We start from the raw sequence: 16,458 nt of genomic DNA on the forward strand, positions 1-16,458 counted from the left end.
TACAATAATGATTCTAAAATGGAAGGTAAGAGTTTAAAAATAAATAAAAAACAAAGGGAAGGAGAACCCAGGCAACGGGTACAGTAAGACCAAAGATAGAAGAGAGGGTGGGGATAGAGATAGAGACAGGGGAGAGAAAGGCAGGGTTGGGGGAGGAACAGATGAAGAGAGGGAGGGAGAGAGAGAAAGAGAGAGATAGAGAGGGGGAAGGGGAAGAGATGGGAGGGAGAGAGAGAGAGAGATGGGGGAAAGGGAGAAAGAAGAGGGGAGATGTAGAAAGAGAGAGATGGAGGGAGGAAGAGAGTTAGAAGGAAAGAGGAAAAGAAGATGGAAAAAAGAGGGGAATGGGAATGGAAAGGGAAATATGGGGAAAGAGACAAAGGGAAAGGGAGAGGGAAAGAGAAAAAAGGAAGAGAAAAAGGGAGAGGAGGGAAAGTGAGCTGAAAAAGTAGGTTAGCATTTTAGATTGGGGAAGGAGAGAGAATTTGGAAAAAAAAAACATTTTAATGAATATTTAAACTTTTTTTTACATATAATTGGGTGAAAACAAAATATTATTGAAAAGGAAAGTAGGTTAGGCCCATATTGGGAAGGCCCTTGAATGGCAGAAGTTTCCATTTTCCTGGGGAGCCACTGAATTTTTTGAGCAGAGGAGTGACCTGATCACCACTGTTCATCTGGCAGCCAGAGGCAGCTGTGTTGGAGAGGGGGAGACAGTAGCAAAGAGCCTCTTTAGGGCCCTATCCTGTAGCTTTATGGTAATCTGCAAACATGGAAGTGGTCCCAAAATGTCATCATTATTGTCATCATCATCATTATTGCTGTGGACCGAGCATCTCCACACCGAGCGTGCGCCTTTGACTAGGGCTTCCAGCTCAAAGGACCCCAGCAGCCTCACATCGGACCGCAGCCCAGAGAACTGAGGGCTGCGCCATGTCTGTTTGCCAGTGAGTCAGATTTGAGCATCTTTCCACTACATCCCCCATTCCGAGGAATGGAGGAAGATCTGGGAAGGGGAAAGAGGAAAAGGGGCCCAAAGGCCTGATTTAAAAAAAAAAACTATTAACATCTTTGGTTTTGACTTCATTTTTCCAACTCCTCTTAGTAGGAGACGTCCCTTGGTCAGCTTAGAAGAGGGGGGCTTGGAACAGTCTGAAGTTAAAAGGGGGGGCATAAAACAGCCCAACAAAAGCTATGGACACATCCGCTGGGTCGGAGCAGATGAGCCATGTGCCAGACCCCCAGCCCCCACCTCTGCTCAGAAGGGAGAGGCTCTGCCAGAGTCACCAGAGATCCTGAGGGCTGGGAGAGGAGCTGGAGGCAGGGAGGATTGATTTGTGAAAGAACGAGCAGCCACTTCCACCTGCCCTAGAACCCACTCACCCTTTTTCAGTTCTTTAAATTAATATGTCTGCTTTCTTTGGCACCGTCAGCATTTTTGAGGAAACAGGCCCTGAGGCAGGAAAGGAGGCCAACCAGACCCTAATCTCACTGGTAGGGAGCTGGTCAGCTTTCTCTGTGGCATTCATCTGAACTTCAGCCGTCACCTTTAGCTGACACCCCTCTGAAATCTTCTGACATGGCAGCCGACCCCCATCAAACCCGGCCAAGACATTCACATTCTTTCCCTCTCAGTTGCCTCTAGACTGTATTTTTTTAACCCTTACCTTCTACCTTAGAATCAATATTGTGTATTGGCTCCAAGGCAGAAGAGTGGTAAGGGCTAGGCAATGGGGGTGAAGTGACTTGCCCAGGGTCACACAGCTAGGAAGTGTCTGAAGGCCAGATTGGAACCCAGGACCTCCCATCTCTAGGCCTGGCTCTCAATCCACTGAACTACACAGCTGCCCCTTAGATTGTATTTTTAAAAAGCTTTTATTGTCACTTATGGGAAATAAAGTAAAATAAGGAACTGAATTCAAATTCTACATTTGACCCTTATTGCCTGTATAACCTTGGACTTCAGTTTCCTCCTTTATAAAATAAGAGAATTGGATTCTGTTACTTCTGAGGCCCTTTCTAACTCTAAATCTGTGATCCTCTGACCCTTGAATTATAGCCCCAGTGGCCCTGGTGATGAACCTCCCAGTTCCTGCACTTCACAAGCTCTCATAATATTTTTGATTGTAAACTCCTTGAGGGCAGGGATTGCCTTTTACCTATTTCTGTAATCCCAATGTTTAGCATAGTGTAGCACACAGTAGGTGTTTATCATTTGATGGCCATCTAACCTAGCCAATATGGCGCATCTGAGATCCTCTGCTCCACCAGCTCCTGGCTTCTCTTTCTGGGTACAGAGGGTGCTCTTTGGCTCCTCCAACCACCTTGCAAAGTCAAGACTTCTTGGGGACACGATTCTACCATATTGGGAGTCTAGACCCCAAATGGATTTCCTCATGGTGAACCTCCTTTTCAGAACCTAGAACATGGAGTTTTCTCTCTGGGCACACAGTGGTCAGTCTGTTTAAAAGAAACATCAGAGCAAACAGGGCTGGGATACATGGACAAGAGCAGCTGATACAAGGCTTCCATTTGCAAAGACTGTATTCAAGGGAGCACCAAACAGGTGGTCATTGGGACTTATGAGTGTGGTAAGGCAACATGGCGGTGATGGCTTAGGAGGCCCCAAATGGAGTTCTCTAGTGTGTGTACTCTGCTGCTCTTCCCACCTTGTGGGAATCATGGTAGGAGAGGACTTTGCTTCTTGGCCTCTATTGACTAACTGGGGAAATGGTCCAATACCCATTTCATCTTCCTTTTCAGTTCTATTCTTTCTCCCTTCCTTTCCCCCAGCCCCTGTGTTTCAGTCATGTGGAATTAGGAGAAAGTGGAGTGACTGTGCACTCAGAGGGTCAGACTCTGATCATATCTATGTATCCTTAGGCCAATTCTTTAACCCCTCCTTGGCCTTTCCCCTTCTGTAAAATGAAGGGATTGGTCTAGGTGGCCTCTGGGGTAACATCTCATCTGAGATCTGTGATCCTCATGCGCTTATTTCTGTGCCTCAGTTTTACCTGTCTAAAATGAGGGAGTTGAACCAGATGGCCTGTGAAGTCCTTTCAAACTCTCTCTCTCAAACTATGACCCATTGTCACTAAATGGCCTGGGGAAGGGGCAGGGGCAGGTCTGGATTCCAAAAACTGGAATTGGATGTCGTGGGTGGCTTCTGTAGGTCTGTTAAAGACTTGGTAGGTTGAGGCAGAGCCAGGTTTGGTCTCCTGCTCCCACGTGACCCATCTTCCATATCTCTCCCCTGAAGGTCATTTCCAGGACCTACTGAACAAGTCAGAGCGGGCTCTCCAGGATACGTTCCCAGGCACCCATGGGGACTTGTACACCCAGAACTCTCGGCTCTTCAGGGATCTGTACTCTGAACTGCGCCGCTATTATCGAGGGGCCAACATCAACCTGGAGGAGGCGCTGGCCGAGTTCTGGGCGCGCCTGCTGGAACGGCTCTTCAAGCAGCTGCACCCCCAGTATGTACTTCCCGATGAGTACCTGGACTGTATGGGCAAGCAGGCGGAAGCCTACAAGCCCTTCGGTGAGGCGCCGCGGGAGCTCAAGCTGAGGGCCACCAGGGCCTTTGTGGCCGTGCGCTCCTTCGTGCAGGGCCTTGGAGTGGCCATCGATGTGGTCAGGAAGGTGTCCCAGGTGAGTGACTCTGGGCACTGAGCCTACCTGCTCCCTGCCAACAGCCTTGTCAGACTAATTCTCACCTGGGCAAGCCAGTCAGTCAGCATTTATGAAGCACCTCCTGGGGGATGGGTCCTGCTCAGCTCTGTACAACAGCTCTGTACATAAGCAGACAAATACTCTGCAGTGGGCCTGTATAGACCCTGTGGACAGGCACAGTGGGTCACCAGAGTAGCCCTGTTTGGCGAGCCAGCATCATCTCCAAGCCCCAGGGAGGCATCTGAGGAAGACATTCATATCTAAAGTGAATCCTCTTCCTCATTGTTATCTCATAAGGGCATCCTTGTGGTGTGGAGAGAGGGGTGGACAGCTTCAGCCCTACCTCTGACCCCATCCTAGCTGGGTGATCCTGGGCAAGTCACTTAACTCCCATTGCCCAGCCCTTACCTTTCTTCTACCTTGGAACTGATACACAGTGCTGATTCTAAGACGAAAGTCCAGGGTTTGAAAAAAAGAGAGAATATTTGTGCGTATGCTCATAGATTTAGGGTGGAAAAGCACCTTAGAAATTATCAGATCAGGGGAAGTTAGGAAGCACGGTGTGTTGAACACCAGATCTGAAGACAGGAGGACCTGGCTTCAAGTTTGGCCTCAGATACTTCCTAGCTAGGTGGCCCTGGGCAAGTCACTTAACTCTGATTGCCTAGCCCTATCAGAAGGTAAATGTTTAAAAAAAGTGACTGAAATCCAATTAACTCCCACTTTTCACAGATAGAGAAGCTGAGTTACAGAGAGGGAGTATATTGTAGTGGCCTCAGAGTCAGAAATAGCCGAGTTCAGTTCCTGCCTTTGAAATATACTGGCCTTATGACCCAAACAACCCTCCAAGATGACAAGTTTCAAAAAGCAAGTCTCCTTTGGGATTGTCAGAGGGAATTTACTCTGTCAGTGTAATCACAGATAGAGGAAAAAATAATAATATAAATTTAATTCATATCATGAAAGCAAGAGAAAAAGCAGAGGAGAATTGAGCCTGTTAGAGAAGGTAAAGATCAATAAGGCATTGTTGTGTCCAACAACAGTGCTCCCAATGGGTTGTTCAAAAGATCAGACATTTGGATCTGGAAGGAACCACAGGAATCATCTCTCCCTCCCTTGACAAATGAAGAAACTGAGGGAAAGGTTGAATTAAAATCATCGGTTAAGCACTAGATGGGTTTTCAGAGGGCATCTAATCCAAACCCTCTTCTTACGAACAAAAAAGCCAATGATTGTCTTAGTATCCCCCCCCCCCAATAGAACAGAAGCTCCTTGAAGACAGGACCTGTTCCATTTGTTTGTGAATCTCCCATGTCTGAGTCAGGTCACTAGGAAATGCTTAACTGATTTTCAGTGGCTCTGGCATTAAGATTTTCTTGGAAAGACCCATCCTCTTGGGGACAGAACCAATGGATAAAATTTCACCTGGGTGCCAATGCTCTTTGTTTCTCTATAAAGAGGCTGGGGGGGGGGGGGCAGATAGAGGTGTGGCTCTTGGATCCCCATGTTCCTGGCTAGGAGATTTGAAAGATAGTATCTAGGAGGCCCACCTGGGATCCTCAGGCATCCATGGCGCCATCTTGCCCTCCTCCAGCACCTATTGTGACATTAGTCCCCAGGCTTCTCCTTTCCAAGTGTAATCACAGCTGGCATCCCAAATTGTCCTCAGGTTCCATTCCCAAAGCTGAAACAGCTGCCATCCCTGCCCAAGTCTCCATGCCCTACCCCAGGACCAGCTAGAGGCCCCTGGCCCAGCCCTGACAGGCCGATCTGGAGGTCAGCCAGAGGGAGTGGGAGAGAGAGGCAGAGACCCAGAACAAGTACTACCTCCAGCTTGTCTGGGCCTGTTAAGAGCTGGCTCCTGGGCCTTCCGCTGAAGCCTCCCCTTCACAGGCTCCTCTTATTCATGCTATTCTGTGGCTCCTGGATCCCACTCTGTTCTCCCTGTAACCTCTCTGGGCCCGGGTTCCTTATCTACAAAATGAAGGAGTTGAACTTCCTGGCCTCATGGATCCTTTCCAGATCTAGCCGGCTCAGCTTCCTCATCTGCAGAATGGGCGAGCCAGGCTCCGTGGCCTCCAAAGCCCCTGTGGCATGGACAGTCCAGGCCTCATCTCCCCCCCTCCCCCAGCATCTCACTCTGATAACACTCTCCACTTGGATTCCTGCTTGGTCCGGTCAGTGGGCGATGCTGATCCTCTGTCCCCTTCTGCTTTCAGGTTCCCCTGGGCCAGGAGTGCTCTCGGGCCATCATGAAGCTGCTCTACTGCTCCCACTGCCTGGGCGTCCAGAGCCCCCAGCCATGTTCTGGCTATTGCCGAAACGTGATGAAGGGCTGCCTGGCCAACCAGGCCGACCTGGACACTGAGTGGAGGAACCTGCTGGGTGAGATGGCTTGTTGCAGACCTAACCGTCCCCTTCTGCTCCTTCCCCTGCTCTCTCCCCACACCTCACCTATGGCCCTCCTTCCAGGCCAGCCTCCATCTTCCCCGGGCCCTGCACCTTTGGACCTCCTTCTCCAGCTCCAGCTCATCCCACCCCATTGTTCCAGGCTGCCTTTTACCCCCTGATAAGAGGTTCCCAAAACCCTCCTTTGAAAACCTTCCCCCATGGCTCGGTCCAACCAGGCTAAACTCCCACAACACCTAGTGGGGGAACCATATCGTCGACCCGACTTCACTGGGCTTTTTCCTCGGGAACAAAAGGGGGAGCTTTCTTAGAATAGAGGCCAGGAGTCCTCCCTCCCTGCTTCTTCCCCCAAGCATCATCCCTGAGGATATGGCATCGAGGGGACGTGTGCGGAGTACAGATTAAGGAGAGCAAACGATGGGGGCATCAAGGCAGACGTTAGCCAGCCCAGATCGGGTTTGGGGTTCCATTCCTCTGGGAGCTCCAGCACCCCCTTTTCTAGGGCCTCGTCCCTGTTTTGCCCTTCTCGATCCTGTTCTTTGGACTAGCTCGGAGTGCTCAGCACAGGCTGCCCCAGCCTTCACCTGGCGCAAGAAGGGAAGACAGCAGGGTGATGGCAGCATCTTAGGTAGCTCCCAGCCTCTTCTCCTGCCCTCTGGCCATCTCCTGACCCTTCTCAGAATGCTCTCTGGAGATGCTTTCAGATAGTTCAGGCGTTCACAGACCCCAGGGTGCAGCCCCTGCCCTGCATTGGCTCGTACCCTCCCGTGACCCGTGTGTCCCCCCCAGACTCCATGCTGCTTGTGGCCGACAAGTTCGATGGCCAGACGAGCGTGGAGAGCACCATCGGCACCATCCACGTTCGGATCTCGGAGGCCATCGCCGCCCTCCAGGACAACAAGGACACGCTCACGGCCAAGGTGGGGACGCCCGCTTGTGGATGGGTCAGAAGGGGAGGGAATGGGTCAGGCGGGTCCTGGTCAGGGTCCAGAGCGCCCACATGGCTGAGCCCAGAGGGCTCAAGGGACCCAGGTGGCACTGCATGGCGGGCACCCATTCAGAGCGCCACGTACCCGGACCATCAGACAAACACGGAATTTTCTTTCTCTAAAATGGGCCCACAAGGGGAAGGCGGATTATAGGACCCCTCAGTCCCCCCCATCTCTGGTGGCCCTCTGATCACTCTCCATTATCAGAAGATGCTGATTTGTACCAAGAAGAAATTCCCCAGGCACCCTAACACTGACATCACAGGCTGTTACCAGAGGAGGTGCTGATGGGCACCAGGAAAGAATGGTTCCACACGGGAAGGTCCCAGGACCCCACAAAATCCTCAGGCTGGACCTACACACATACTGATACTGGGAATTAGATTTGAAGTACAAGGCAGGATGGCTGGGGGCGGGGGAGCAGGGAAGGCAGCGGCTCTACCTCCAGGAAATCACGGCTCATGTGACCTTGGCTCCGGCCTCAGTTTCCCCATCTGTTAAATAAGGAGATGGGACTAGATGGTCTCAGAGGTCGCTTCCAGCTCCATGATCCTGTGAGCTTTATCCCTGGAAGACACTTTCAGTAGTGTCCAGACAAGAAACGGAGACCCTGGAACCAGGACGTTTCCTTGTTCTTTTGTCCAGGCCAGAATTTGTTGCACAGTTCCCACGGCATTATTAGAAGGTGGGGAGGGGGCAAATCACTTCACCCCCATTACCTATCCCTGACCACTCCTCTGCCTTGGAACCAATATACATAATTGATTCTAAGATGGAAGGTAAAGGGTTAAAAAAGAAAACCAAGGTGGAGAGCCTTCCAAGCTCTGATGGGCACTCCACACATTGGGATGAATAAGTTCAAATCTGTTAAAGTCTACAGGATCACAGCCCTAGAGCTCGAGGGGCCCTCAGAGATAATCTAGGCCAGTACTCTCATTTTACAGATGAGGAAACTGAGGCCCAGAGTTACACAAGTACTAAATGGAAAGCCATGTGATCCTAGGCAAGTCATTTAGAACAGAAGGGCAACCCAGAGGCTTTCAAGTCCAACTCTGTCATTTTACAGATAGAGAAACTGAGGCCCAGGAATAGGAAGTGATTTGGCCATGGTCACACACATCATAAAAAGCATCCAAGGCAGGATTCAAATCCAGACCCTGTGACTCCAGTACCAGAAATGGTTCCACCGTCTTCTCTTTCTAATTACAGTCAGCTATAGCACTTCCCACGTCTAGAGAGCTTCACTTCCTCCTCTCCAGCCCACCAATGCTTCAGGGCCACATCCAGATTCTGCCTCTTGCAGGCTGCCCTCCCTCACTATTCTCCCCCCAGAGAGCCTGGAAAAGGGCTGGGCTATGAAATCAAAAAGGATGGATGGATGGATGAATAGAGGGAACCAGGAACAAGATAGTGTGAGGACTTCTCCTTACTTCCTTGGTGGACTTTCTCTAGGTTTTTCAAGGCTGTGGAAATCCCAGAGTGAGTGGCAAAGGCACCGGCGGAGAGGAAAAGAGGCGGCGAGGGAAGCCTGTTGTGGAGGAGAAGCCCTCTGGGGTTGGCCTGGAGAAACTGGTAAGAAGATCCCTGAGACCGTTGACCCTTCCAAGGCCTGGGCCTGGGAAGCCCCATCAGGGACCTGATCTCGGACATGCTTGGTGCTCCTACAAGGGAAGCTGCTGAATGAGGGCCCCCCCTATGGCAGAGCTTCCAGCCATCACTCAAAGCTCACCTCTAGCCAGCAATAAGAATAGAATTATAATCAGAGCCAGCATTTACTAAGTGCTTTTGAGCTTGGCAAAGCACTTTCACACAGATTATCTCATTCCGTGTTCCCATCAACCCTGGGAAGGAAGTGCCATTATTATCCCCATTTTACAGATGAAAAAACTGAGGCTAGGAGAGGTTACAACCCATAATCAAAGGTCATAGATTTAGAAACATTCTAGAAGACTGGATCCTACAGTTGGAAGGGTCCTGAGAAGTTATTGAGTCTAAAACCACTGTTTTACAGATTGGTAAACCAAGGCCCAAAGAAGTGCATTCAAAGAAGACTTGTTCAGGTACTTAGCTAGTAAGTGTGTCTAAGGTGGGATTTGAACTCGGGTTTTCCTGACTCCAGCCCTTTATCCATTCTAGCACAGTTTTCTTCTTCACTATAGCTAAGTGAGGCAGTGGATAGAGCACTGGACTAACCCTGGTCTGCCCTCAGTTTCCTCATCTGTAAAATGAAGATAATAATCATAGCATCTACCTCCCAGGGTTGTTGTGGATCTCAAATGAGTTAATTTGAGATTTTTTTAAAGCATTTAGTATAACACATAGTAGGTGCTTAATAAATAATTGCTTCCTTCTTGTTTAGCAATCCAAGATTTACTAAGAGCCTACTATGAACTACTGTTGCTTCCCAGGTGCTCCTTGGAACAATCAGTCCCATGGCTGGGAAACTCCACCCTACTATTCAGAACTGTGCATAGATGGTCCCTTGGGCTTCATACTCTCTCCCCTGTGCCTGTCCTTAGGTCTCCGAAGCCAAAGCCCAGCTCCGAGACGCCCGAGACTTCTGGGTCAGCCTCCCTGGAGTCCTGTGCACAGAGAAGGTGGCCATGAGCTCATCCCTTGACGAACGCTGCTGGAATGGGATGACAAAAGGACGGTGAGGAGAAGACTTTCCCCTTCCCAATCTGTAGGCTCCCCTTCCCCCACCTCTCCACCAAATCCCATAGCTATCCAGGCTGCCATTTTCCACCTTTTAGACCCTGCCTTACACCCTTCTCTCCCATCACATCCTCACCTTCATCCTTCCTCCTCCTCACTCATGTCCCGTGTCTCCCACTCCAAACCACACTTAAGAATAGTCCCATGCCTTCCTTCCTTCTTCTGTTGGCATTTTTTACTCATCTGCCCCTCCGAGGAGCAAACTAAAAATAAAACTTCACTCAATACACATCAACGTAGTCCAAAGCCAAATGGATCCCCCTCTCTGCCATGACCAAACAAGTAGATCTCTTTCTGCCTGTTAAGTTTGCTCGATTCTCTCACCATCAGAGGTGAGTGGCGTGGGCCATCTTTGTTCCTTTGGACTCCTGGTTTATGACGGTGGTGATCTGAGATCCAAAGCCATTCAAAGTTGGTTTCTCTATATTTATTGTAGAAATGCTTTGCCCAGTTTTGCTTACTTTGCTGAGCATCAGTCCAAGAAGATCTTCCCAGTTTCCCATGAAGTTGTCTATTTCCTCATTTGTTAGGGCCCAATAATATTCGATTACACTCAGGTACCGTGATTTGTTTAGCCGTTCCCCAATGGGAAGACACTGCTGTAGCTTCCAACTTTTGCCTACCACAAAGAGAACTGCTATAACTAGATTTTGTAAATACCATTCCTATTTCCTCTTTCATCTCTTTGGGTAGAGGCCTAATCTGGGGCATCTTGGTAGGTGCTCTTATCATCCCCATTTTACAGATGAGGAAACTGAGGCTAAGAGGTTACATGACCTATCCAGGGTGATTCAATTAATAAATGAGTGAGGCAGGATTGGCATTCAGGGCTCCCTTCCAAATCCAGCACTTTCTCCACACAAGATAATGACTCCAGAATGGAATGAGATCATGTGTCCATCCCCTCTTGCCCACCAGATACCTCCCTGAAGTGATGGGCGATGGCCTTGCCAGTCAGATCAACAACCCTGAGGTGGAGGTGGACATCACCAAGCCGGACATGACCATCCGGCAACAGATAATGCAACTCAAGATCATGACGAACCGTCTGCGCAATGCCTACAATGGCAATGACATCGACTTTCAGGACACCAGTGAGTGGAGCATCTAGGTCTGAGGGGCTCCTTCCTCCTTCACTCGAGAGGGGAAATGTTGGGACGAGCCTGGACCTGGGCAGGGAGACATGCGGGTCCCCTTCAAAGTTACTGCCAGGGACAGTGGCAGCCCGCCTGGGTTTGCTCCAGGGGAGTCACCAAAATGGGGATGCAGGCAGATTGTAAGCCCATTGATCGAAAGCTGACAGTCCAGACAGGTGGCACAACTAGTAGTGTCTAAGATGGGTTTGGGTCAACCCTCAGTCCAGCGTAGATCTGATGTCCAAAGGGAAAAGGGCCCTCAGGACTAAGAGGTTTGGGGCAGCTAGGTGGCTCAGTGGATGGAGAGCCAGGCTTGGAGTTCTATGGTGACACCTCACTACTTTATAAAAATAGGGCAGCCAGTTGGCTCAGTGGATAGAGAGCCAGCCCTTGAGACAAAGAGATCCTGGGTTCAAATCTGTCCTCAGATACTTCCTAGTCTCCATTTCCTGGCCCTTACTGGTCTTCCACCTTGGACCCGATCCACAGAGTTGATTCTAAGATGGAAGACGAAAGGTTTCAAAAAAAAGAAGGAATAAGAGGCTTGGGGTGCCGAGGGATGCAAGCCCTGGTCCTGCCTTCCTCACCCGCTTGTCCCCTCTCCAGGTGACGACATCAGCGGCTCAGGGAGTGGTGATGGATGTTTGGATGAGGTCTGTGGGAGAAGACTGAGCAAAAGTCAAAGCACGAGGCAGCCGGAGACCCACGCCATCCCCAAGTTGTCAGAGCAAGATGGGAGTGGCGCACCCAGCTGCACCCGGCCTTCCTCCCTACTCCTCCCCCTGGCCCTTGCTGCAGCATGGTCCCTAGGGCGATAACCACCCTGCCAGCAAGTGAAGGGGACTATGGCCGAGGCCGGCCTTTGCCAAAACGGACGGACGATATTTGATTCATCTCGGCAGACGGCGAGAACGCACGCGAGCTCATGGGGAAGATCAGTGACTGCGAGTGACCGTGGCCCCGGGCCCAGGCAGGAGCCTTCCTCCGCTCTGACTCCCGGGCCCTGATGGCCATACCTGGTTGTTTGTTTGTTTTGGGGTTGTTGGTTTTTTTTGTTTTTTGGTTTGTCTGTTTTTTAATTTCATTCTTTTCCCGGGGCGTTGCACAAGGCTCTCGGTGGATGGAAGATGACGCTTCCCCCTCCAGGATCTGCAGTGAGAGACACCCAAGCAGCAGCCACGATGCTGCATTAACATGTAACACATTCGTAGCAGCAGTGTCCAGCAGCAGAGTAGAGGCCAATCTTGGGGGAAGCGGAGTCAAAGGCTGAGTGTGAAAGGTTCCTGCCCCCTCAAGAAAGACAAGCGCCTGCCCGTGCCTTTCCTTCCCTCCAGCTTCCCAGTGAGCAGCCTCTTCCCCAAGGGGAAACTCATTCACAAGCTTATCCTGAGTCCTGGCCTCAATGCAAAATCCTACCTTCAGGAGCTCAAGGAAATAAGCCTTTCTCCTTAGTAAAAAAAAAAAAATAGTTTTTCAGACGTTGTTGGCCCTCTGCCTTTGAGGTGCCCACAAGTGGGAATTCTGTATTTTGCATGAGATTCCAAAATTCACCCAAGATCTCAGCCAACACTCTAATCTGACTACACTCCCAAGGCACATGACATTGATGCTGCTGCTGAGTATTTGGAACCCCTCACTTTTTTTTAAACTGGTACCAATGCCCTTTTCTCAATGAATTTGACTGTCAAAGCCTTGTTTACAAAAAAAAATGCTTCTTTGCAATATTGATCCAATGTGTCCACTGGGGAAACCAGAGCAAAAGAATTGGAGGATGGTCTCATGACTGTATTTTGGGGTTATTCTTTTTCCATTGCCTTACCCAGAAAAGAATGGCTCCTCCACTGGTTTCCTGGGAGTGCTAGCTGTCCCAGCCCACCCACCCCACCCCCATACTCCCATTCCACAGTTGGGATCACTGAGGCACCAATATGTGCTCCCACACTGGGTCAGCTGTACTTACCCACCACCCTGAGAAGATCCTAAGACTCCAGGTCACACCAAAGCATCCTCTCCAAGTTAGCATTTTGGTTGGACTTTGACCCATTGCTTCTAAGACTCTATAACCTTTTATTTGATTGTCAGGAGGAAACAGAAAATGAAGTCCTTTTTGAATTTTTGTTTCAGTATATGTAGAACCATATCGATTTGCTGCTGGCAAAACCTTGTCCCTCAAAGGGTTCCAGGGTGATCATTTGGATCCCCAGATCAACAAGTCCTAGCCTCAAAGTGTGACCCGGATAGATCCCCCAAGACCTATCCAGAAAAATCATGACAGAATTTCATTATCTGTTGGAATGAGTGTGTGAGATTTGGGGGTTTTCCCTTTTTTGTGGGGAGTTTGAGGCAGGAATGCAGGGCCCAAAGGCTAGCGTTTCCATTTAATTATTTTTCTAGACTTGCATAAATTTTTTAATACTCCAAGTCCCCTTTCCGCCTTTAAGAACATTTTCTTGGACTCCTTTTTCAAGCAAGACATGAGAGAGGGAGAAAGAGAATCAGAAAAATGTGGATTCAAATCTGGCCTCTGATTCCTCAGCCAATCAGTCACTAAACAGGCATTTCTTACGCACCTATTCCTGGCCAGGCACTGTGCTAGGGCATTCTTCTAAGCTTTGTGGCCTTGGGCTGTAGTAACCTCTCCATGCCCTGCCCTGCAGTTCTTTGCACCCCAAAGTTGGGGATCGGAGCATTCCCTACCCTAATGAAATCCTAGGATCTACCCTGCTTGCCCACAGCCTCCCCCAAAAGAGGATGTGGTCTGCAGTCTCTCCGAATAAACACAAGCCTTACTAAGTCTGATGAGTTTAATGGAGATTCTAAGTCAGGGCCCCGTTAGACCATGCACTTTGGAGGTCACAGTGTTACCAAAAAACATTACAAGCATCCATTGCTATGAAGAAGACATGCCTCTTCCTTCATGGAGTCCTTCAAGCAGAGAGCTGCCCATTGGATCCCTGATGCTGCATTCTCATTGGTGCTATCTGTCATCCTTTGCCATTCATCAGGCTCTAGTCCCTTAAGCTATTGTGTCTTTCCATTTAGGCCCCAAAGGCAGCCATTCTTCTGATGGACAATGTTTACTACCCACCACCATCTTGGTGCAGTGTTACCCTGGCTTTTTCATTCCTTTAAAAAAGGGACCTTGCCCTGAGAGTCCTTAATGGTGAGCATCAGGACCCCGATGCCCGAGGCAGAATGGCCCCTTCCATCAACCTTAGAATATCATTTATCTTTCCCACTCCTCTGGGGAACATAAACCTGATTGGACTACTTTGGGGTCTTTAAATAGGAGCCACTGTTACTGATAAAAAGGGACATGGCTACAATAAACTGATAAAATTTGAGAAGTGGAAGGAGACTTCCAGACCATCCAGATTTTCCCTGGAGAGCCATTGGGTCAATCTGAATTTAGTGCCCATTATTTATTGGCCTGAACATACTAGCTAATGGGACGGCTAGGAGTTGGGTCCTCCTGGACACTAGCTCAATGGGTTAGAGCTGGAAGGAAGTTCATCTAGACCCATCTTCTCATTTGACAGTTGGATAAACTAAGGTCCAGGGAGGTTAGATAATTAAGACACACAGGTGGCTAAGGATTAGATTCATAGATAAAAAATTTTGCTGAAAGGCTCAGGTTGGCCATACCTAGCCTGTGGGCCATGTGTTGAATAGCTGAGACTTGATATCCCCATTCCTCAGAAGGGGAAACCAAGTCCCAGAGAGGGAAAGGGGTTTGTTCATGGTCACACCTGTCACCTCCCATAACACAGGCTGACCTGAATGGTTACAGTACTCACATACACAAAGTCAAGGCTTGTCCAATACCAACTCCTTGTCAGCAGGTTGGGGATAACCCTGAAATTATACCCCAAGTTCTCAGGCTAGGAAAATTCTTATAGCCCCAACTCCACAGGGAATAAGTCAAAATCTCCAAACAGCTGCCTATCAAGACCTTTCCCATAATTCCACTTCATATTGCTGTCTGGCTAGAAAATGCAAATGGCATCATCCCAACACCTGAGGAAGTCAGAGAGTGACAAAATTGGATGAGATCTAGAAGGTCATTCAGCCCAACCAATGCCTTCCCAGCATCCCAATCTCCTGGCCTCCATATATAGAATTTCCCTCACCTCTGGGAGATTCACTCCTCCCCCAGAGGACTCCCTTCCTTCTATTTGGAACTCATGAAACACCATGGTTCTTGCACCTGGAGAAATCTCATTACCCAACTCGTTTTGATCACACAAAAGCCAGGGCCCCATGTTTGAATGCATGGACTACCTGATTCAGGCCAATCCCTCTTTGAGCAAGAAGTCAAATGACTTCCCAGGTAAGCCAGAGCCCACACTGAAAGTTAACCACAGACTGCAACGAAGTGTGCTTCATGATTTGGACCTTTGTCAGCATTGGCTCAAGAGATAAGGAGTTTAGAGGCTGTCTATTCCAATCTCATTTTACAGAGGAGGAGACTGAGACTCAGGAAAGGATTTTCTAAGGTCACAGAGAGCAAGCATCAGAGCGAGGATCTGAACCCAGTTCTTCTGACTCCGGAGCCAGTGTCAAATCAGTAAAATCACATCTCGTGATCAGCCATTAAAATCACTCCACTAAAAAGTATTCATTAGGTACTTCTTGTGCCAGGTGACAACAAGTATTTACTGTATTCCTTCTCCTTTACCCTGCCAACAGCCCAGCCCATGATGAAGGGATGACACATCAGAAGTGGAAACACAATATCGATCCTCCAAGGGTCTGTGACATAATTTAAGATAAATACATCCAAAAAGGGCACATCCCAAAAGTCTTAGCTTAGTTTTAAACTTTAATAATAGTCTAGTTTAGTTTAAAACTGAACTAAGACTTTGGGGATAGCCTATTAATTTCCATGAGCCTTTGGGGTAGGACAATAAGCATCAAACTTTTGCCCTTATGTTACCAAGTGCTAACTATTACCACCTTGGGGAATAACAACAAAAGGAGGCCATTGGGGAGAGCGGTACATTGTAAATTAAAAATAAACCAAGAGAAATTAAATTTAAACTTCCATTCCCTAAAATGGAGAAGTCAGTCTGACGCCTGTTCAACATCCCAATTTCTGCATCTCAGGTTGGAGATGAGGGTGTGGGAGGGGTCAGAAGAGGCTTAGAGGGCACAGTTGGGTACCACTGACAAGTCACATAACAAACCTTTTGTTTTCTGGTGGACTTACTGAAAAGTAAGGACAATTCAATAAAAATGTTTTCAAAGCCTCCAAATTACTCCTTTGCTTTTAAAAAAAGGATGCACTTGTCTCTGCAAAATGAAGATTTTTTCACTCACCGGCAAGGCTGGCCAATTAGTTATCTATTTCTTTCTGTTACTGAGGTACCTGTAACTATCTTGCACTGTTTATTGGAAGGTGAACTATGTTCTTTGAATCCTTGTATAAATAAAAAAGGCTGGAGACTTAAGTGGACGTCGGTGCCTCAGACGATTACAAAGCCTCTGTTTTGTGTTTGCCCAACGGTGTGACGATGCTGAGGCAATGACCTGACTGT

At 48.8% G+C, this 16,458-nt stretch overlaps 1 protein-coding gene across 1 annotated transcript in view; it reads left to right on the forward strand.

The window, feature by feature from the left end:
- The window catches only part of GPC1 (glypican 1), a 158,692-nt gene extending 142,321 nt beyond the window's left edge, over positions 1–16,371 (forward strand). Inside the window, exons 3-9 of the mRNA XM_001377888.4 lie at positions 3,260–3,651; positions 5,892–6,057; positions 6,871–7,001; positions 8,523–8,642; positions 9,590–9,723; positions 10,704–10,879; positions 11,528–16,371. Coding sequence (XP_001377925.1) covers positions 3,260–3,651; positions 5,892–6,057; positions 6,871–7,001; positions 8,523–8,642; positions 9,590–9,723; positions 10,704–10,879; positions 11,528–11,739 — 1,331 coding nt within the window. The 3' untranslated portion in view covers positions 11,740–16,371. The remainder of the gene's footprint in view (positions 1–3,259; positions 3,652–5,891; positions 6,058–6,870; positions 7,002–8,522; positions 8,643–9,589; positions 9,724–10,703; positions 10,880–11,527) is intronic.
- Positions 16,372–16,458: the final 87 nt, after the last annotated feature.

The sequence above is a fragment of the Monodelphis domestica genome, chromosome 2 (genome assembly GCF_027887165.1).
Source record: "Monodelphis domestica isolate mMonDom1 chromosome 2, mMonDom1.pri, whole genome shotgun sequence".
In the NCBI taxonomy this organism is placed as follows: domain Eukaryota; kingdom Metazoa; phylum Chordata; class Mammalia; order Didelphimorphia; family Didelphidae; genus Monodelphis; species Monodelphis domestica.